Below are 23,022 nucleotides of genomic sequence, written 5' to 3' on the forward strand. Positions count from 1 at the left end.
ATTCACAGAGAGCAAGAGATGACAAAAATGGCAGTGTGCAGTTTTTTGGATGTAAAATGGACTTGAGGCTTCCTTCCATTACCTGCCAACAATTCTAACTAGATTTAATTGTATATTTTACATCCAGTAATGCTGTTTTGACCTTAACCTCAAGCTTACGCTAGCAGCGGTTTTAGACGAGGACGGATCCATGATTTCTTATGAACAAGATAAACGTGTTTCTTTCATTGTCGGAAACAGAATTAATTTAAAGAAAATATTATCATAGCATGGTGCTTTATATACTTCAAAACATGCCTGAAGGCTGACTTTAATGTCTGTTTTATTCAGTTAATGCCTTTCGAGCCTACTGTTTTGAATTATTGTTCTGCGGAAAGTTCACTAGCATTATGCATGTTATCAGAACATTAGCAAACTTCCCAGCATGCACTGCTAGATAGTTAGACTTAAAATCCTAAATATCTCTCTTTTATTCTCTTGTTTTTGAATTTCCATCAACTGTGGTAATTTATCTTTTGTTTTCCATCTTTTAAAGTAAATTAAAGTTTGTTTCGTTAGCTCTGCCAACCATCTCCGGCAAGCCGCCCACAGTTATGGAGATTAAAACCCACGGCTTGGGATTTTTCCAGGAAATACCATTTGTTCATTTGCCAATAGTTAATAACTTAACCAATATCTATTTAAATGGAAACCTTGAGCACACTGAAGAATAACAACAAACAAAAATTGCAGCTGGTCCTTATCTAAAGTCATGAGAGGTTCTTCTTATAATAATGAAAACATTTTGAAATACGATGTTGGTTGGTATCCAGTTTAGTTCCCTACCTACCTACTTTTGAAGTATCCAAATTTACTTCAGCAAACTCACCAGTCTTTATGGCATGATTATGTCCCCAAAGATTATCTTTAATATTTAAATGAAGGCTAAGAGGGTTAGGGTTAGTAAACCTGCATTGGCAGAGAGATGTTTTGCATGCATGGCCAAACATTCCCCTACTTTAAGTTGGTGGGTGTGGACAGATGTGTGACCCTGGAGGCGATCTGATTAACTAAAGTGTTTAACACCTTAGGAACACCGGGAGCATAAACAAACCTCAGAGGAAACATGAGTGTTTACAGCAAACACAAAGCATGGCAGCTACTGTATTGATTTCACCACTCTCAGATTCAAAGCCGTATTTTCCTCTGTCAAAGTTTTATGAGCCCGTACTGTTATGAGATATTTATACTTCAAGGACTACATGTCTGTTTTACTGCCAGCTCTCTTCACCTGCCAGATCATTTCACCAAAGTGTTTATATCACTTTAATGGCTTTTCCGATACAGAGAATCTTAACACCTGCAGACATCATTTGAATCAGATTGTGCTCATCATTAAATTAACAAGTCTGTCAAATCTGTCAAAAAAAATAATCAACACTTCGAGAATCTATCATTTTTTTAGGAAGTGCTTCACCTGTGTTGATGAGAATTGGATCTGTCATGCCGCATGGTGAGGATAGATGAACACGCTGTCACTACACAAATAAACTCATTATAGGGATAATCTGTTTGGCAGCACACTCCCCCTTCTGAACCAATCATTTTAATAAGCTCATTATTGCATACAGGTGGATTTAATTAGGTGTAGTTGACCTGCTGTTAAGAGGCTTTAAAAAGACTTTCCTGGAGGAATGACTTCAGAAGCAATATATCTGCGGCGCCTCCGGATGCTGCTTTATTCTTATCCCTCTTTTTCTGTCAGGCAACTATATAAATTAATACCACAAGTATAATAGTCTTGAGCTATGGTTAAAGTTAGTAAGCAATTTGTTCCTGTGGCTTTTTTTAGAACACTATTGCAATGCCAGTTTTAAAAATGGACGATTGCTTCGCCTGTGGTATTCTGCTATTGCAGCTTCTCAAGAATCGCTCATCCAAACAACTTCCCACTCAACACTTTACTTCCTTTAGTCATGAGAAATACATCCACCATGATGCTGTTTGCATCACCTAGCACATGCTGAGTGAGCTCAATTAAGTCAAAGCTTTATTCAATGTCTATGGATAATCCCCAGATGTATTTTTGATGGTATGAGCGGTTGCCAATACATTTACTAATATATGTCTCTCTTAGATCTCTGTGCAAGCTTTACCTGGCATGCCAATAGGATGTGAAGTAAGAAAATCAAAGGACAGACAGACATACATTAGATACATACAGACAGACACTCTCTATTTCAGATAGATTATGTCATATCTGGACCTTTCTCTGCTTGTCTTGGCGACGGAAAAATATTGTGATTTAATTCAGTGTAGGTGTAGAAAGGCACTTTAGGAAACCGATCGCTCTCTGTCACTGTTTGTCTTCCTGGCTTTCAGCTGTTAATAATCTAATAGCTGCAAGTCTAGTGTATTTTCCCTCAATTATCAGCTAATCACCCTAAATTGTATTTGTTTTATCAATGTTCTCTTTTAGAAGATCATTAGATATCAAGTGGGCTATGAAGTCACATTTGACCTTAACCTCCATTAGCAGGACGATGGACCTGGAATACAATTGATAGAAATGATCTCATCTAACCGTTGGGTGGCGATAATAATGATGTTATAAAATAAAGTGATAATTGAAGTCAGATCAATCATCGAGCTCTTGCAAATCATTTCATGTAATTTCGTTTTACCTCAGTGCAAACATCTCACTCCGTTAAATGACCAACAGCGTACAATAGACACAGCACAGCCTGTTTGTTTGTTTTATACCACATGATGCACTTTCTGGCATTTGACGAGTCCCACGGGTATCACTCTCAGATAAGATAACCATGCAGAGTGTGTCCCTGGGGGAGATTTGTGGTACGATACTATAGCCACTATAGCCTCTTGTTCCAGTAACTGCTCTGTTTTCCAATTTCATGGGATATTGTTCAGGTTTAGCTTTTGTCCAAACAATGTCTTCAAGAAAAAGAACCACTCTTATAAGACAACGCTGCCCTTGTTAAATTATTCTCTCCGTGAATTATTGTTCTTAGCTATACTAAAACGTTTCATACCAATATCAATAGAGCCTTTTTGCAGATAAGGCTTTTGACAAGTGTTGGGTAGAGTTGGCAGAAATGCAGTAAGCTTTCAAAACCTCCCAGTCTAAGTTACCGCTTCCCTCAATAGGGAGACGCTTGAATGATTTGAAGCGTGCGAAGCAGTCAAAGGTAGCTGTATCATCTTCCAGTCACTTAACAATAGGTGTTGTTTGCTGACTGCCAGAGGAAAGGTTGCAGGATGGATGGCTCCTCACAGAGGGGGGGGGGGGGGGGGGCTGAACGTCTCCAGGCTGTTTGTAGTCAAGCAATGATTTGCCTTTTTGAATGGTAACTCCTGTCTCTCGTTTAACCTCCAGAAACAAATTGAGAAAGGATCCTCTGAATCCGTGTGATAATGTAATTCTCTCAGATCTTATTTCACCCTCAGGACAAAATAAGAATACAGAAGAGGGCAGGAGGAGAAGGGACACTTTCACTGTTTCTCCCATGGGCCCTCATGTCCAATTCTTACTGCATAATGTTCCTCTTTACTCTTCAGGAATGTGGTGTGGTCAGAGGTGTTTCTAATCCATTGGTTGGTGTGTCTCTCTCTCTCTCTCTCTCTCTCTCTCTCTCTCTCTCTCTCTCTCTCTCTCTCTCTCTCTCTCTTGGATCAAACTCCCTTTCCTCCCACTTACCCCCCATCCCCTCTAACCCATTTACTTTATCTAAAGAAGAAGCGCTCGACTATTTAACCCCACCAGTGTGGGCCAGTCACCTCCCTATCTTTCGTCCTGTGGACCATCAGCCGGTGCGGGGTAGTGATGGAGGGTGAGATTTCGACAATTGACTTTCCACAGCAGCTCCTCTTCCTCCTTATCTTAACAACATGCATGGAGCTCCACTGTGCAAACTGCGGAGGAATGAATGCCACCAGTTTCTTTGACACCTCCCAGATATGCCAGCACGAATGCCAAGCATGTCACAGTCTTCACCACCTCCTTTTTCTGTCACCTAAGAAACCTTTCTCAACAGCAAAGAGCCATTATGATTTTCCTTTATGCTCTGCCCCCTTCTTCTCTCTAATTTTCCTCTCCCGCACCCGGAACAAAGAGCTCGTCCTTTCCTTTTAAAAAGAGACTGCTCTCTTGACTCCTGCTTGAAAAAAAGGGCTTTGAATTTTACCCAGTGTTATCTTCCCTTGAGTCAAGCATATCCCCAAGAAAAAAGCCTTCTGCTAATCTCTGTCAGTGATAGAGGCGTGTCAGGAATGCAGCATACCTCAATGGAGTTGACCCAATAAATCACTCCACTTTGCATCACTTCAGATGTGCCTCAGAAGTTCATTTACCGTACAGTGAACACCCCAGAGGGGCTCTCCACCTCCGCTATCGCTCAGCTTTCTTCAGTCCTGAGGCCTCGTCGAGCTGTCAGTCGCTGGTCTGTCTGCTATCTCTCCGTTTTTCCACCACTCTGTGTCCTCGCTCCATCTTGTCTGTTTCTTTCTTCGCGAGGAGGCCCCGGCTGCGTCTGGCATGTGCTGATGCTCACAGAGCTGCCTCTGTCTGAGAATGTGACCATTTCAATAATCCCTCATTTACATTTATAAGCTGTTTCTTTTTCAGTGAACCAGGCAAGTTAAGACCTGTTTTCTCTGCCATGCCAGTGGACAAAGTGTCGCTATGGTTTTTTGTTATTGCAGGAATGAGAATGCAAGTTGTTTACTGTGAAATCCAGGGAGAAAATAAGGTTGACACCACTAATTAAACCATTGAAATGTGTGTATGTGTCTGCTGGTTTAAGGGATGTGGATATTATGTCGTGGGAGAACAGATGTAGGGTTGAGAATTTGAATGTTATCTAAACTTGCTGTCTAACAAGGACAGGGAACATTTATTTTGGCTTAGTTTGTTGGAATAAAGAATTAAGCATAATTCATATTAACCCTTTACAGGATTGAAAAACCATCAGTAGCACAGTGCAGTTTATGTAAAACACAACCTGTTATGTTATTCATTTTGCCATGACATTATTTTATTCTAGACTTTTTCTACTGATACATTTAAATGATATTAGAAAACTATCCTTAATCAGATACAATTAAATGTGCTTGTCCCACATGTTCCCGTATAGTGGAAAAATCAATATTGCTACTCCTTAAATGCCCCTTGTTAGCCTTGCTCATGAGTGGAAGTAACTCTATTAATGTTTCACTATACCGGCCCTCAAGTAACAACTGCATTCACTAACTGACCCCTATATATCCTCAACAGTTTATAGTCATGAAGCACTACTTAAGCCTGGTGGCACTGTGTGGCATTCAACAAGCTGACGGTCAAATTCCAGCCGCGCCTTTCGAATCAGCTAACATGGCTTAATTTAAGCGACCATTAATAGACGATGGCTCCGATATACAAACTGGGCATCTGCTGCGTCACTCATCCAAATCAATCTTTGGTATCTGTTAAATGTGGGAGGTATGTGGCACTCTAAGAATGTGCCCTGCATGTGTCCCCGCGGCTGAACACAGCGCCGTTCATAAAGCGGCCGGCCAAGATGAAAGCAACCCCTCATGTGCGTGTACAGTGCACTGAAATCTGTTTGTGATGTTTGTACTATATCCCAGAAACAGGGGGTGATATTTATAGTTTAATTTGTGTACTTCTTGGAGCATGTGTTATCATTCCACTGTGATGGATTCCTGTTGTATTTTCCCCTTTTGGGCCTCAAACAGACGCCACATTTGGGGCTGGAAAAACTACCAAAATAAAAGAACTGTCACTTTAACTAAATATTAGCAAAAGGAAGAAGAAGTAAGATTTGATAGCTACCCTCCTCAAGTGAGTGATGCTCTGTAAGAGTAGTGACACTATTTCTTTTGAGAAAACCTAATCTAAAGAATAGCTTCAGGAGGAAACAGAGGTAAGGGGAAAACTGGAATGAAAACATATTCTTCTTTCTGTCAGAGCAGCAAAATACCCGACTGTACTAAAATCCCTCTCTATTTGAAAAGTGCATTGAGAAACATGAGTGTACTCAACAATTATACAACAAAGATTCTCAATGACAGTAATGAGAGCAATTAGTTACTTCCACCACAGCTGATGGCAGCACGGTCAATATTCTATTAAAAGCAATATGCATCTAGAATAAATAAAAGCCTCTTTCACAGCAGGACATTTTAACTTTTGCTAATAGAAAAAGCATAGGTTTAAATAATAACATTTTAGTCCGGAGACTCACTCACACATTAGGGCTGGCTCTTTTTCATTTAAATGTCCCAGTATGCCACCTAAGTGAATACAGACATTAATTGATCAAATGTAATTTATTACAGCGGCGTAGTAAACTGACTGCTGTGAAAAAAAGACAAAAGAGGAATCAATCTATTTTGTATTATTTATGTGATTAGAGTTTTTTTCTTAAATCCAATATTTAAACATTTAAAAAAAGACCCAATAGACCTCTCACACCGGTGTAACTAAAGTGATACCAAGGATCTTACATTGAATATGGCCACCATTAAAGAGGCCCTTTTATGGTTTTGGGGGTTTTCTCTTTCCTGTAGTGTTATATAGATTTTTGTGAATGGTCTGCAAAGGCTGAAATCCCGAAGTTCCCTCCCAAGCTAGTTTCTCTCCCATACTACCCCCCTGCCTGAAACGCCTCCATTGGACTCCTTTGTTTACTTCCGTAAGATAGTGACATCCCTATGTAACACTCGCTTTTCTATTGGCTATAGGGCACCAAAAAATTGTACACGATAGTCTAAGAGGCAGGACATCTCTTAGCGGTTGACCAATCACAACATAGCCTGCCAGGACAAAATACCTATATGAAACTGAAAATGAGCCTAATAGGGCCCTTTAATGCATTTGATGTCAAAACAATATCTGCTCTATAGAGCTATGAGGTTCTTATTAGTTGAGTTGCTACAATTTGAATTTTGACAATGCTACTTTACTTTAATTTCAATCTTTCAAATGAGTGTTCAGTGGAGTCCATAGTAAGAAATAACCGTTCTTTATCTCAGCCGCTGTAACCATTTTAAGTAAAGGACACATGGACTTGTTATTGCAGGAAGTATACAGGTATAACTAATAACATTTATGATGTCTAGAAGTGAAGTCTCAGCAAGTCATCCCAGGCAAGCAAAATGCACCGGGGAACTGAAACTATGACTAATGTTTTTAGTTACACCTGTGTGTTTTCTGCCAAAATGTCAAATATGTCATCCATCATACGTGACTACCTAGGTTGTTTTTCAACATTTTAAATCTTGTGAATGACACTTAACTTTAGTTACAGTCTTTAAAATAAGCTTTCAGTCAAACCTACAGTGGGAATACATTTATATAAATATATTAATTGTATTAAGCCAGCGTAAACCCTTCACATGAAGATACTTTGACTTGTCATAGCAGAAAGTTCCCAGGTGTAACTAATCACATTAATGGTGTCTCTGTTCCATTTAGAGGGAGTATAAACAACGCCAGCGTCCTGCGACAGAAACATATAAATGTTGTGCTGTGAGGAAGGTATAATGACTTTAATTTGCATAAGCATTTGACAGGTGTTGAGCTCAGGGCATATTTCCTTCTCCCAGGAGCCCTCCCTGCTCCGAAGTCAGACAGCATCATTTTCTAATTTGATTTTCACGGTCTGTTGTGGGTGAGATTTCTCTACTTTCACGCCTGCACGAAAAACACTGGAATTGCATCTATCAAAGGATGCTGCAGCTTTAAGTACGTGAAGTCGTGGTGAGTCAGAGGGTATAATAGCATATTTTATCACTTGCAGGTAATGGGTAGGTTGACAGTTGACACTGGCTTCCTGTTAAATCATCAAGGAGGGAAGTTACAGGCTTGTCAGAACATGACACTTCCTCGAAGACACCCCCACCATCTTCCAAAACACACACATTAACGCACGCACAGACAGACAAACTCATACATAAACGGATGGGTGAGGTTTGACATGACTGACCTCAGCACCTTTGCCCTCTGACTAATTTCACCTCTGTGCAGGGTCTCTCTGTCCTGCTGTCCACTTACGCTGTCTCTCTCTCTGTGTCCGCAGACCTGAATGAGTGCGGTCTGAAGCCCAGGCCCTGTAAACACAGGTGCATGAACACTTATGGAAGCTACAAGTGCTACTGCCAGAACGGCTACATGCAGATGCTTGACGGGACATGTGGAAGTGAGTTTTTCCCCCCAATACACAAACACACACATCTCTGTTGGTATTGATGTCTGAAATGTGGATATTTTCGTTTTGTTTGTAGCCTCGTTCCTGACCTATATGTCTTTCCCATCTCTCTTTTGCTTTGTAGCCTATATACTGTGAAGTTTATTTTCACGACAAATGTATTCATCTGAATGCCAGCAGTTGGCAACCAGATGACATATCTTGCTCTCTATTAAACAAAGACAGTTTTCTACTTGTGTGAGTAGCTTTGACAGCAATCCTTTGATATAGTGTTTTGATTAAAGCCCTTCGTTGATCCGCTTCATTACAGCAGCTGAAGAACCCCTCTGAAGAACCCTAAGAGGCCTACAATGAAAAGTATGAGGGAAACACAATCTTTAAACCCTCGGGTGCAGTTCTTATTGCTCGCCCGAGGTATTCGAAGAAGTAATGCCTGTACATGTCTGCCTGTAAATGATGTTTCCCACCTGATAGGCTAACTATTTTCTCCCCACATACATTAGAGCATAGCGTGACTCCTGGTGCCTCATTTTAATAAGGCTAGTTCCTTTTTTTTATCAGAGGAAAATAAATGTCTCTGTATTAAAGTTGGATTTTTCCCACTTGAGGCAATCTCAAACAATTCCAGGTGTTGATGTGGGCTGATAGCATGATAGTGTTAAACACCGTGCCGCTCCTCTTTTCTCCTCTGCTGCTGCTTTGATCAATAGATCGCTGTAGCATTTAATCAGCCTAGCCTTCCTCCGTCATCAAACTGTACTCCTGGGTGCCTGCGGCGGCTGAAGTGGCGACTGCAGCAGCATGAGGCTCACTCTTTAATTTCCTTTTAAGGGTCTGATGTTATTGAAAGAGGCTGAACAAAATTTGTATTATATATCAAAAAATATTATTATTTTAGAGGGGTTTAATCTGCCCCTGCACGGCTCAACAACAGCACGCACACTACACATGCTTCAATAGGATGGAGGGGGATTATGATTCCTCAGGTGTAGGAAAATATGAAAGTGGGGGAAGATTGCGTGGGCTAAGGTGCACAGCACAGGAATCTCATAATGGCCGACTGTGTGTTGTTCTGTTGTCTGCGCCTCAGGGTCAGCTCGACTAATACCGTCTATAGCTGGTGGATAGGATAAAGTGTGAGTGTGGATGTGAGAAAGAAAGAAAGAAAGAAAGCCTCCCTTGTGGCACCATCATGTGTTAATATGTGCTGTGATTCCCTTGTATCCTTCAGATGCTCGCACTTGTGGCATGGCCAACTGTCAGTACGGCTGCGAGGTGCTGAAAGGAGAGGTCCGATGTCAGTGTCCGTCACCGGGGCTGCAGCTGGCTCCGGATGGACGAACCTGTGTGGGTACGTGGCAGACTTTATATATATCTCCAGAGGCCTGAAAACTGAGCCTCGTGCTACCACTCCCTTCCATAAGCTACCCATGTAAAGCATCACGAGCATTTTATTGCCTTTTTTTATATCTTCTTCTCAGACTTTAAATTAGCAGAGTGATAATGAATGCCATCGTTTTGGCTGAGCGAGAAGGAAATCTTGGCAGTGAAAAGGCAATTTAGGAAATAATTCCTCTTTGCAAGCGAAGCTGAAATTCATCCAAAACATATTTACCAATACATCCGTTTTGCTTTGATCAAGGACCATGGAAATGTGTTTCAAATATTTGTATTGAGAAGAAGCATACAAGTGTAAGCAATAGTACAGACTTCTTTGGGGTGGGAATCATGCTTCTCTTTTTCAACATATAAGAAAAACCGAACAGCCAACAAGAAATAATACAGAAAAAACAGCATGACAGGAATACCATACTGAATGACATGCATAGTCATAGTGGGAAAGAACATACAAAATAGTATATATAATACAAATTAATAAATAAACTTAGCACCATGGAAATGTAACCAGCCTGGTGACTATATCCGACTTACTTCCTCCAGCTTTTACAGCAGAAATGTGATCAGGGGAAGCCCACCCCCTCCTCCATTCCTCCCCTCCTTCATTAACAGCTTCTCGAGTGGGAAGGATACAGATGAAGGGGGCAGTTGAGGCAGTTAACCTGTGTCAGGTTTAAATACAGGCTGTTCCAGACTGGACTCTTCCTGCTATGCTGCCCTATATTCCCACTTATCTGTGGGCGGATGGGAGGTGGATTTTTAAACAGAACGAACATCAATCATGAAAAATGATGGAGGTGGGGAAGGACAGGTTGCCCGCCACAGGTGTTCAAAATGGAATTTTTCTGGTTTCCCAGAGAAGCAGATGTTTTATGGAGAGTTTCTCATCATATTTATGGAGGTTTTTCCTTAACAGAGACTTGGAGAGTTTAAAATGTCTTTACTCATTATGTCAACACCTTTCTAACGTAGGTATAAAGGGGCCTGGGCAGATGTTCATCAAACTTTTAGAAAAGATGCTACGTAATGCTTGAATTATATATTTTTTAAAGTACATCTGTTGCCCACTTACACATAAAATGGACTTATAAATAAATAATATAATTTCGTTGTTCGCTCGTTCTGAAATATATAACACAAGCACATCACTGCAATGTGGCTGCATGCTCTCGGCACGGTCTAATGAGTCATACCTGCGCATATACCAAGAGTCTGCTTAGAATTAACCCTATAAACACATAAACTGACACTATTCAACACACATACACTGCTCACTATTTAGAGAGTGGCTGCATACACTCTGCATGGTCTATTGAGTGATGTTTACCTTTGTGGGTTTCACCAAAAGGACCCCTGAGCTGCCCTCTGTGCCTGTGTGAGCTTTACTCTGTATAGTTATAAGTAAACATTAAAGTGCTTTTGAGAATAATACAGTTTCCTGTCCATTACCAGTCCCAATATTATGGGATCACACACACATTGCTTTTCATCAATTACCTTGATATGAGGCATGATCTCACATTCAGTTATTTTATAAAATAAAGTAACACCTAAAGTCTCTGCAAAGTAGCTCCAGTACCAATTTAAGTGTGACATTTAAATAAATCTATAATAATATTATTAGATATAAATCTAGATTCATCTCTTGGGATGAAACGTTGAGAAATTAGCAGAAAAACCCCAAATGAAGCACCAAAGTAATTTCTGCAGCCAGTAGCAGATGTATAATAAACTGAATTTATGTAGTCATTTTCAAACATTGTGCACGATAGGCTAGAAATCTCTTGAGGACGATGTCTGATTATCCAAAGGAAGTATTGACTTGTTTTGCACTGTGACAGAAAGCTGATTAATGACATTATTGATGTTTCTGCATTGTTGCAGAGGCTCGCTGTGAGACGGCTTCATATATTTTAGTGCTGCCTCTCATAGAAATTGCTTAATGTATCAGACGAGTTGTCAAACAAAACCCAATTGAAAATATAATGTTGGCCAAAGATTTATCCTGTATATAACTATGAATAAGTGTTTAATATGATGCTCTGAAAGAAATGTGTCTTCAATGCCGGATGTAACACTCAGGCATTATGTAGGCAATATTATTACACATTTTGACACAGGGGCTGAATTTATGTGTGTGTATGTGTGTATTTTGTAAAACATGATAATTCACCACCGCTCTGTGAGTTGCTAAATAATTCAACTGTTGACCATTAAGCAGCTCTAGTGGATCAGTTTGGGATTAAGCGCCCTGCTGATGAGAAGCCTAACAGCAGTCTTTAAGGGATAAGAGAGCCCCGCCCACCTACTTCTCTCCTTGTTTTCCCAGCTGCTCCAGGTGTCTCTGTGTTTTTAAAGTCCTTTCAAACAACATTCCCTGCAGCGCGGCGGGGCCTCAGCTGCATTGTGCAGAATATAAATTAATGATTGTAAAGCAAATGACTCTCTGTTTCTAAATATTAATGCCCACATGCCGGGAAAGGTGATCAACAGAGAGAGTGAGAAAAGGTCTTTAAATAATGAAACAACATAGTGTGCATTGTATTCAGCTCACTGAACAGAATGCTAATGTGCTTCGTTCATAAATGAATGCTAACCAGGGAAGGTAAAAAAAAGTCTCCATGTATGAATAGAGATGTTTATCTAGTTTCGTATTTAATTTCCTTTTTTCTAACCTTGAAGTTTTTCACTGCATTGTGGTTTTTGAAGCATTTAAAACTTTATGGGACCAACTCCGAGACCTTAAGTGAAAAATGATGAATACATTATGTTTTGTTTTGAATATTTTCTTCTGTGCAATGACCTGTATTTGCTCCTCCTGTAGATGTGGATGAGTGTTCTGCAGGGATAGCAGTGTGTCCTCGGTTCAGGAAATGCATAAACACTTTCGGTAGCTACATCTGCAAGTGCCACGAAGGCTTTGACCTGCAATACATCAACGGGAAATACCAATGCATAGGTACGGTCAGGAGGTCGACGCAGTGAGGCTATCACAGATAAAACACACAAAGGTCATGAATGTGTGGTCAGTGATGATTTGTGACCAAGGTATTTTCAGTGAGGCAGGTTTTGTTTTTTACACCCTGTAAAGATATGAAACCAATTTGTCTATTAATGCATCAGTAATAATAATCAGTAATAATAATCCAACAATATGATATATTTAATACAACACAGTCAAAAGAGCCATTTTGCAGGATCAGAGTTCACTTTCATTGCTACATTACATTACATTACATGACATGTTACTTGTCAGACGCTTTTATCCAAAGCGACTTACATACTCAGTACTGTGGACAATCCCCACAGGAGCAATTTGGGGTGAAGTGTCTTGCCCAGGGACACAACCACATGCTGACTGCAGTGGGGTTTGAACCTGATCCGAACACCAACGCACTAAACCACACGCCTCCCATATTACTCTTTTACTACTTCTTAAGATGTTGCTGTATTCATCAGTACCCCATTTAAAGATACCACTGTTTAGTATGTTGAAAATATATTTCAAATAAATACAGATAAACGAAAAAGTCATTTGAGGCTGTCTCATGAAGTGGGATGACTGATTACTCTGAAGTACTCACTAGTTGAAATAGGGGAACACATTTAATGAACAGGAACTGACAATGTCAACAACGTTCAGATTAAATAACTATCAATGTTAACCTTAAATCTCGGCAACATCTGAAAACATATCTCCAATGTTTATCCATTCATTTTTCAGAACAAAAGCCAAAAAATAGGAAAAGGTTGCTCCGATTCTTTAAAGACCTTGCATCTCCATCTCAAGAGTGATTTTGTAACTCTAGGGTTATTCACTTAAATGCTTTAGCTAGCAGTGCGTATGATATACACTTTGAGCCCTGTTGGAGAGGATGTGAAGCCATTATCCTTGGATATTCTGGTATTATGTCTAAAGTTTGCTTTTGCGCTTGCACCCGGTAGCTGAATGTTGTTATGTTTCCATTATCTTTCAGACGTGGATGAGTGCTCTTTAGGTCGGAGCCACTGCAGCGGCTCCGCCTCCTGCTACAACACGCCGGGATCATACAAGTGCAAATGCAAAGACGGCTACCGGGGGATGGGCCACGACTGCAAACGTAAGAATTGAGAACAAAACCCCTGGCCCCCGATGCTCACTTTTGCAAACGGGGCCTCACGTTTTTTGTTTTCTTTGCTGGTGTTTCTCAAAAAGCTAGAAAAGTAAGAAAGAGGGAGGAATAGCCAACAAGCGAAGAGCTGGGACTGAAATTCCTTTCTTTGTAATGGCTGTCAGTCAACACTTAAATCACCCTGCTTCTTTATCACGTGTGCGGAGAGTGAGCCTTTACTCCTTTTTTGACATTTGGACATTTTAATCAGAGGAGTCATCATGAAATATGAGTTATTTCTTTCCCTGGTTAGTTTGTTTCATTTTGCGTGCTGACACACAGTTCATTAATCTGTGCGTCGGCAGTTTTCACAGCAGCTCAGTGGGCAAGAAGTAATATATTCTCCTGAGTTATTTAATCATTGCGCAGACACAACTGGTGTAACAGTCCATCGAGCAGGGCGGGGGGTGCCGCCTCATGGCGTAGCGCGCTGCAAATATTTCACCCTGTCGCCTGCCCAAGGGTGTGTGAGCCACAAGTGCTCTGGGAGTCGAGTTGCAATATCCTACGTGTGTATCACATATCAAAGTCGCCTGCAACCTGAGAAGGCAATAACTGAGTTCAAACTCTTTGCCTTTGTCCACTCTCATTCCTCACTCATGAACCCCTTATGAAGCCCTGCATCACACCCACCCCCCCGCCGCCCATGCAATGCTCCTGATGGGAAGAAGAAGAGGAGTTAGGAAAGGAGGTGTAACGTTGATGACAACAGCAGAGCAGGGTGATCTCCAAGGCCTGTTTGAGCGCAGAGATCGTTCCACACACACAGAGCTGCTGAGAGGCCTCCGGCTATGAACACACAAAGAATATCTAATTAGGACAAGCATATAAACGGATACAAAAAAAGCCACTGACAGAGAGAAATATAGATTTCTCAAAAGCAGACATTTACTGAACGTGGGGTGTCTTTGTGGGTTTTGTTTTTGAAGGCCACCTTGTCATGCTGCACGCTGTTTCTCCTCTTTCAACTTCCCCACGGAGAACATTTATACAGAATTTATTAAAAGGCACAAAAGAAAGAATGTGAACGTGCAAAATGAGGATTTTATGGGCCTTTCTTGTTTGAGCTTTTGCATCAGTGAGATTAGAAACACCCGATCTGTTTTAGGTGCTAACATTTGGCTAATAGAAATAAGGGGAAAGTCTCGGTAGATAAAAGAAAGCCTTCACTTCCAATGTCAGACTAATCATTGCAATTAGTCTGCAATTCTCCGCCTCATTAACTCTCAAGTGCTCATTTTTCAGTACTTAATCTACATTCTCTTTTTATTCCAGCCATCCCTAAAGTGGCTATTGACCCTCCGAGGCCAGGCAAACTGCCTCCAAATCATCACAACCGCCTCCCAGACACAGATCAGAGGAGGACCACCACCACCGTCCGACCACCAGTGACTCAAAGGAGAGTCTTCCCCGTAATTCCCAAAACAACAACAGCCGCCCCCACAACTACGACAACCACGACAACAACCAAAGCACCTCCAAAGAAGGTTACCCCACCTCCACATAAACCAGCCATTCCCACCCGGAAGCCCTTCATCCCAACCAGGAAGCCCTTCATCCCGACCAGGAAGCCCTTCATCCCGACCAGGAAGCCCTTCATCCCGACCAGGAAGCCCTTCATCCCGACCAGGAAGCCCTTCATCCCGACCAGGAAGCCCTTTATCCTGACCAGGAAGCCACCAGCACCAACACGCAAGCCCTATATCCCACCCATAAGACCAGTTCCTCCCACCAGAAGTCCCCCAACACCCCCACCAGTCACTCCTGTGGACAACACCATCCAGAAGGAGGTCACCAAACAGAGAGGGGACGTCCACAGTAAGAACTAGTTTTATATTTCATTGTTGACATTTATTACAACTTGCACTTGCATTCGAAATCTAACGGTTGTTTCATAATAATTGAAGGGTTTGAGTTATAGGTGGAAATCAGATCTTGTTTTAACTTATCACACTTGAAATCATGAAAATAATGGCCTCTTTAAGAAACGAATGATTGCAAAAAAGCATGTAAACCTACATAAATGTATTTGTGTTGACCATTAGGGGGCAGTAAAGGAGTGAATAAACACAACATTGACATATTATACCTCCTAACGTTTTTCTAATTAAGTACAAGTAGCTACCAATTAGTTGCCTTTTTACACATACATTAGGTAATGAACATTATTCATATTTATTGGATTCCTATATCAGGCCACCTGACAAAAATAAGTGTCATATTTACCCTGCTTTTAGCTATTTTTGGTCTCTACCAACTCCTGGGAGAGATATCTGGCTCTTTGAATACTAAATGCTCCACACTGCTTCAACTAACTATTACTGACTGCTGTTTTGTACTAAGCAGGTAATGTACAATGGGTATTTAGAGTTTAACTGATAACAGCTGCTGTTTCTTGAAATTATACTAATAAGAGTGTGTAGATTTGACTTATAATGTAAAGAGTTGGGCTGGAGAAGAAAAACAACAAGCTGAGAGATGATAAAACCCTCTGAGTCGACTGATTAATTCTCGTTGGTCAATACGAGACTCACCTTTCACATAACCCTGTACAAATAATGGAGCCGCAGTAGCTCAGCTGGTGGAGAGCACACTGTGTACTGAGGCCAGTCTGACCCATGGTCCTTTGCTGCATGTCATCCTCTATTTCCCTCCTTGCTGTCTATCTTCAGCTGTGATACAGGCACAGAATAAGGTTTAACAGCTTAGAAAGCTTAACACCTCGTTGCATTAGCCAGTTTCATCCCTGCTTGTTTACATTTGAGTCACAGGCTGACACACAAAGGCAGTTGTTGTCCAACAATTCATCTCCATAAGCTCCCAGACAGGTTTCCTCTAACCAAATTGGAGCATATCAGCATATTTCTTCATCTGCATGCTGAAACAATGTGTTTATTATGACACATGTCACCATCTGGGGATCATTACACATGGAGCACACATGGAGCTGAGCAGCTAAATATCAGGAACCATGTGTACACAGCAGCCAGGCAGAAGGTGAACTGGAGAAAATGTTGGTCTATATATATCATATTTAATATAAGGGCATGAGAGCTCTCTTCACATAGTTCTCTCACTGTCATTCTTTACCATCTTTACATGATCTCAATCAAGCTTTAAACAAAAAATATTGTTTTTTTTCATTTTAAAATGCTCAAGTAGTGACCTTTTAAAGTGTTTAAAGAGTTTTTCTTCCTCTTTCTTTTGATCTATTGATCTATTTGATCTATTGATCTATTTGTCTGCAGGTTTAAACATTTGTGTTTAAACCTGTGTTTCTCTTAGTATCCTAAGATACTGTAATGTTTGGCTGTGAAAAAAAAAAAAAAAAAAAATTATTATTATGAAAGGCAGACCATCTATTTGTATTTATTAGTTTTTTTTAGAAAGGGGCAGGTCACATAAGATTTTATTCTTCTCCCTGCTCCTTTTCGCTCAATGGTAGAGTCATGTTTTGTGACAATTATTGTACATTTGGTTTAGCGTACCATGAGCGGGACAAATAAAAATGAAATGAAATTTGTATTACAATATTTACATTTTGAAAAGACCAAAACTTCAAAAGAACACCAAATGCATATTCATTCATGGCATTACATAGTTACCAATTGAATGCACCACTAACCATTTGAGTAAAAATAACTGCCCATCTTTTATGGGAAACAAATTGAAGATTTAAAGATTCACTTCTTCAGTAGGAATACATTCATTTAAAAGCGCTGACTGCCATAGACAGAAAATAGACTAAAATAATTGTTGGCTTTGGGTTTTATTATTTTAATTGTTTACACTGCCCACATTATACTTCTTGTATTCCCCATTTTATTTCACAGCATACAGTGTAACGAGTAACTTTTCGAACATATTAATCTACATAGTAAATGTACACATGATTATGATGTAGAGATAGAGCCATACAGAAAAGGCTATATTAGAATAGAAAGTATACTCCAGACGCACTTATTGTCAATTGTGCACAAACTTGTATTTGAACATTGACAGAAGTGTTGTTTTTGGTGTCATGCTCAATTATGCACAGCAAATGCTTTGAGACAGAAATATCTGGTGTGATATAACGACAAAGTACAGGATAAGAGTGGAGATTCTGTGGTTCACCTTGCCAGATGGCTTCACATGAATTAGAAAGAAGACAGAAGAGAGAAGATTGCATTAGCACCTGTCTGCACTGCTTGAAGGAGACATCAATCTAATAGTTCGCACCACGGCAGAGCAGTTCTAGGAATCCGAGCTTCCTGAAGATGGTTTGAATAAGATGAGAGGAGGGACACCGCTGAGTGATTACTCGCATAATTACACAGAAATAGGAATGAATTTGAGTAAGATCCTCAGGACATGAAGAACCACTCAGCAAGTGCAGGTGTTTATAAAGAACGCTGGACTTATACAATCAGCACTGGTTTATCTTCAACTTATTTCTAGTTTGTGAATTACACAAATTACATTTCCTGCAGGAAGATTAAATTAGAAGATTGATAACACGTTAGAGTGTTATCAGTCATCTCACCTACATCTCAGCGAGAAAATAAATAAGCATATTTTAACAACATTTTAATGTATTTTCCTTAAAGAAGTACATGCCGCTCTGTGAAAGAAAACACCCTCAAATATCAGAAGCTAATCAAACCCTTACAACCTCCTCTCTATTGCAATACAAATGCAAAACAATGACTAAGAATTCAAGGTTGTCATATGAATATGATTACTTGTGTCATCTCTTAAAAGGGAAGGTTAGTCACGTTGTATTTAAAAGACTAACATTCACTTATGACATTGTATGCTTTGCTGTCAATGTCATAAGTGAATGTTAGTCTCAAAAAAGTTGAAGTTGCTGAACATTTAGGCAGAAAAAATAATTCCCCTCAAGCAGAAATGTGGATGAAATTACCGACAAAAGGTCAAAAAACAAGGGTGTCCAGTGAAGTGACATTTAGAAGGTAAGTTGTTCAACAAATAAGAGGTTAACAGGGTCACTTCCAAACTTCACTCTGGTCTTGTCCAACACAGCCCCGGAAAATACACTGTTCCTTGCTTTGGAAAGTTCAATTGAGTTAAGTTCTTCTTAAGAAAAAAAATCACTTCTGTTAACAATGAGGTCTGTGGATCTTACAAGGTATCAGTGACCTTGTTTCTAAGAAAATATATGGCTGTAGACATTTTTAAATCTACATTTTTAAGATTTGAGCAGCACAAATTAAATATAATACCCTTTTTTAGGCGATTTGGTTTAGTCTGGTTGTGTATTTTTCATCCAGTCAATGTGACACACCTATACCTAAGATGTTTTGTTCTTAAACCGATCAAGTTACTGGAATCAGAGTAAATAAATCTAGTTACAGGGCCCTTGTTTTTGACAAGACACATGGTTATTGAGGTTTTCAAATCTATATTTTTTTACAAATGTGATTGTGTGTGGTTGTATATTTTATATTCAGTCAATGTGACATACCTATATCCATTTTGTACTGAGTAAGTAACTGATTCTTAGTAGCATCAAAGTCAATATATCTCATTCATAGGAAGTGTTAAGGACCTTGTTTCTGAGAAAAAAGTTTTAAAATCAACATTATTTAAGATTTGGTTAACCCCATGCTTTATGGCATCAGAGCAAATTAATACAACCTATACAATTACACAGTTTCCTTGGCACAGTGTATCTCTCCTGTCCCACAGCTATTTTATGCTCACAAGTGTCACTGTTCAAGTTACTGCTCCCCTAACTTGTGTTGTGTTTACTCTTTATATATCAACTCTATGAGCGGACACAAGAAATCAATGGGGGTCTCGTTCTTTAAAAGCAGACACACACACACACACACACACACACACACACACACACACACACACACACACACACACACACACACACACACACACACACACACACACCACACACTCACAGAAACCTGGATGCCTGGGATATCTGGAGACCCTGGTGTGAGTGTGACCTCCCCACTGTCAGATTCCTTCGACTGTCAGACTGCATTTCAGTCTGCCAGGTGGTTGTGACCCTTCTTGGGGATGGGTGGCCCGTTTGAGAGGCTCAGGATGGGGGGGGGGGGATTACATGTTGGGGAGTCTGGGGGATTGGCAGTTCAAGTGCAGGTTACAGCGCATTCACAGCATAGGGGCAATAATCTGCCGGGGATGCTGGGAACTGTGTTATTGATAGTTGTCTCAGTCAATTCCACTGACTTATCTCATCTGCAAATGCAATACATACTAAACTGATGAGGTTTGTCACGTTTCTTTATACAGAACCTCTTCATAAAGGCAATTTAAAACCAGTAAAGGATATTTATTGCTTACTAGTAGGGGCGTCTGTGGCCCAGGAAATAGATAGTTGTCCAACAGTGTTAGATCCCCACCTTGTATGGCAGCCCCTGTCTCCGTATGAATGTGTGTGAATGCTGTCTTGTAAATGTAAAAGCTCTTTCAGGGGTCCCAAAGACTGGAAAAGTGTTTTATAAATGCAGTTTATTTTTCCATTCAGACAGCCAAAGCTTTTATTTCCCCAAAATGCTTGCAGCTGTGAAAGCAGGACCAACTACTTTCTGTCCTTCCCTTGTCAGTCGACCTTTAATAAGAGAGCTTGGCTTATAGTATTTTGAGCAGTGTGATGCCATTGGAGAAGGAAACAGGCTATTTCAGGGCGGTGTACTGTTTGTGTATTTTCATGTGCATGGACTTTAGCTCCATGTTGTGTGGCGGCAACATTTGCACTGACGTTGCATCACAGTAAACCATCCGTCTTCTCCTTGTTATGACTCACATTTGACTTCTGCTGATTTTTCTCAGGTATTCTGGTCAGGTGCTGTGTGGTTAACCGTGCTTAACTCTAGATATGCAGGCACTAAACCGTGACATTGATTCATCCTTGCAGAGTCCTTGTATAGTAATGAAAAAAAAGCAAGGCAAAAGTCAAAAGCAGGGATGCCAGTGAGCAAATATAATACCTTTGTTAATCCTTTATCTAAACCTGCCCTGTCTCACCTCTCTCCACAGTTCCTCGGAACCACGATCGCAACACCGTCCTTGGCGTGGACTTTGACATTGAGCTCGGGAACACGGCAGAAGAAGCCAAGGACGACCCAGGTAAACACAACACGTTCGACAGAGCCAATCATCCAAAGCCCTGCTCATAGCAGACGGCAGCCTTCAAATGATGATGGACGAGCCACATTTACCACGGGCAAATGAAACTGACAATCAACGCCTGCAGTGGTTGCTCGCGAGGCGACGATATTACAGTGACCAGATGTGTTTTGATAGGCCTTTCACTGGGAGGTGACACATGACATCTGGCCGTTTCCTTTTAAATGATGGCTCACAGCCCAGATTGTACTGCAAACCTTCTCCACTTTACATATTACGCTCGCTTGATTGCTTGACTACTTGAAAGATGAATTGATCCTTTTGAAGTAAATCAGAGCTCCACTCATAAGCTCAATAGTACATAGTTTAGAGTTCCTTCAGAAACAACAAGAAAATCGCTTTTGTGAAAAGACAGCGTTTTATGTCACATTTGCTCGATCTGTGATTTATTGATGTCAATGGTAGGCAGATTAAATTGCCTAATGGTTTAGTCGCGTGTTTATTTTGGTTCACGGTGCATCATTTGCTATGCTATGTCAAGTGAAAGGCATTTTCATTGGCTCAGAAAATGAACTGAGAAATGTTTTGCGGTAGGTGTTTTCAGGGATAAAATGATGGATGCTTTTCTTATCTCCAAACCAATTTGTACAGCCATGCATGGATGATACCGCAACAGTTTTGCCGGCATTCCCTTAATGTTATCATCTAGGCATCAACGCTGGGAAAGAAAACATCAGTCATTGAATATTAACACTGTGTTGTAACTGTAGTGTATTTTATCGTGGAGGAGGGTAGCCATACAACAGGCTGTATATGTAAAAGTACACTCTCTCTCCTAAACACACACACACAAAGTAATATCAATGCATGCAACATTAAATGTGTGTTTTTTAGATGAATGCATTCCCACTTGTGATTTACAGTATGCAGTTCCACTTGATTTTTCCCTAATGAAAACAACAGCACAGCAAATGTTTACTTTTTCCTGTCTCATCATGCTCGACAGAAGGAGCTTCAACAGTCCTCTGGCTCCCGGTAACGTTACAGTCACACAGCAGGGTTCCTGTGAAGCATCACAGAGAGCCCAATGAAGCCTCTTTGCATGCGTGTGCATCCTCCACTTCTCTGAAAATTGTGTTTTATTCCCTTTAGAGTCGGGGTATCTGAGCTGCTCCTTTGATGATGGTCTTTGTGGTTGGATCAGGGACAAAGACGGAGACCTGCACTGGGAGACGACGCCTGATCCATCCGGTAAGTGAAGGGCTACTCTCACAAAGAAAATTGTTTGTTTTTTTAAGTCAGTGATAGGAAAAAAGAATAGCTGTTTTCCTTTACTGACAGGCATATATATATATATGCAAACACACACACAGAGTCAGACAATATAAGCAGCTCAATTCTGTTCAACTCAATTAAAGGTCAAGAGGAAAATTCCCTGTGGGAAGTAGTTTGTCTTTCATGCGGATTAGTGCTTTGCTCTACAAAGCAATGCAAATGAGAAGTGGATTACGTGACCTGTCAGCTATACCTGTGACTCACATTAATTGGAAACACGACACTGTTTTTCTTGGGGTTCAGACAAGAAGAAAGCGTGATAAATTATGTTGAGCGGACTCAGTAGACGGCGTGTGAAGACTAAACAGTGCAGCGTACTGGCACTCTTTAAGCGACGCTAACTACATCTGGCTCTCTCCGCCAATTGGCGTAGTCTTGCATTTACTCGTGTGTTTTCAGACACTGAGACTGAAGCCTAATTTCAGCCAAGACTGCGCTCACTCATTACAGAAAATAAAGGTTTTTGCCCAGACATTTACATTCACTTGAAAAATCACTGACAGTAAATCGTAAACCAAGCCCTAATTAAGAGTAATTCCAAATGTTAGAGGCAACACTTCAGTTTTGAGTTACATGTAGTGAATACATTTAAACAGAACATTTTAAGTGTCTTAATTATGGGTTCCTGTGTGTACAGTGTGCACCTGTACATGGCTTTAAATACATCTTCATTGTGTTGTGAAGCATGCACTGTTCCTCACTTACAGTCCTTTTGATAGACAGCCACTAGCACAGATACAGAAGGGGCTCATAAAGTATGCAGAGAGCCTCTGTGGCCCGCAGATACACATCGAACCCCCCGTGGTTAACAGCAGCCC

The 23,022-nt window shown here is 40.5% G+C and overlaps 1 protein-coding gene across 2 annotated transcripts in view; it reads left to right on the forward strand.

Moving 5' to 3' along the window:
• The window catches only part of npnta (nephronectin a), a 49,825-nt gene that overhangs the window by 22,229 nt on the left and 4,574 nt on the right, over positions 1-23,022 (forward strand). For both annotated transcript variants that reach the window (XM_034230184.1, XM_034230185.1), the window contains 7 exons: positions 8,079-8,198; positions 9,439-9,558; positions 12,430-12,564; positions 13,583-13,705; positions 15,032-15,574; positions 20,780-20,869; positions 22,022-22,120. In XM_034230184.1, coding sequence (XP_034086075.1) covers positions 8,079-8,198; positions 9,439-9,558; positions 12,430-12,564; positions 13,583-13,705; positions 15,032-15,574; positions 20,780-20,869; positions 22,022-22,120 — 1,230 coding nt within the window. The remainder of the gene's footprint in view (positions 1-8,078; positions 8,199-9,438; positions 9,559-12,429; positions 12,565-13,582; positions 13,706-15,031; positions 15,575-20,779; positions 20,870-22,021; positions 22,121-23,022) is intronic.

This window comes from Gymnodraco acuticeps, unplaced genomic scaffold (assembly GCF_902827175.1).
Source record: "Gymnodraco acuticeps unplaced genomic scaffold, fGymAcu1.1, whole genome shotgun sequence".
In the NCBI taxonomy this organism is placed as follows: domain Eukaryota; kingdom Metazoa; phylum Chordata; class Actinopteri; order Perciformes; family Bathydraconidae; genus Gymnodraco; species Gymnodraco acuticeps.